Genomic DNA, 536 nt, shown 5'->3' with positions numbered 1-536 from the left:
CTTCGAAACTTTCTAAACTATCTTGACAACATTTAAATGATGAAGGTTAGCTGCTGCTGCTGTTTGGCATTCCACCATTCTTGGAAGGGAAAAGAAACATCCCATAGATGGATATTATGATTGGCTGAACTAGTGCTTTATTATCATTAATTTTCATATGTATCGCATAGGATTTTTCATGATCTTTAATCATCATGTGTGATATATACATTTCTTTTAGCCTTTCACTTCAACTACTGTTCAGTTTTAGAGACATCCACATTTCCAGATCAAAATGAATTATAAAAGATAGGTAAAATGACTAACAACAATTAACCAACAACTAAAATAGAGTAACTCTTGCAGACATAATAGTTATGAGGCAGTTATCTTATCTTGGAATCCTGCTGAGAAGAAGTGTTGTCTCCAAGATGGCTAACCGACCTGTCAGCACCTCCAGCTATGCCATGGTGAAGGCTATTGAAGACCTTGAGACAAATCCGTACTTCAACAAATATGCAGAGAAAATTGCCAAGATGCAGAAGTAAGGAAACTAG

At 35.8% G+C, this 536-nt stretch overlaps 1 protein-coding gene across 3 annotated transcripts in view; it reads left to right on the top strand.

Moving 5' to 3' along the window:
* Window positions 1-536, top strand: part of LOC119593474 (ATP synthase mitochondrial F1 complex assembly factor 1-like) — a 15,521-nt gene that overhangs the window by 1,241 nt on the left and 13,744 nt on the right. For all 3 annotated transcript variants that reach the window (XM_037942407.1, XM_037942409.1, XM_037942408.1), the window contains exon 2: window positions 346-523. In XM_037942407.1, coding sequence (XP_037798335.1) covers window positions 357-523 — 167 coding nt within the window. In that variant the 5' untranslated portion in view covers window positions 346-356. The remainder of the gene's footprint in view (window positions 1-345; window positions 524-536) is intronic.

Source organism: Penaeus monodon, chromosome 32 (assembly GCF_015228065.2).
Source record: "Penaeus monodon isolate SGIC_2016 chromosome 32, NSTDA_Pmon_1, whole genome shotgun sequence".
Taxonomy (NCBI): Eukaryota; Metazoa; Arthropoda; class Malacostraca; order Decapoda; family Penaeidae; genus Penaeus; species Penaeus monodon.
This window is presented reverse-complemented; position numbering and strand designations above follow the sequence as displayed.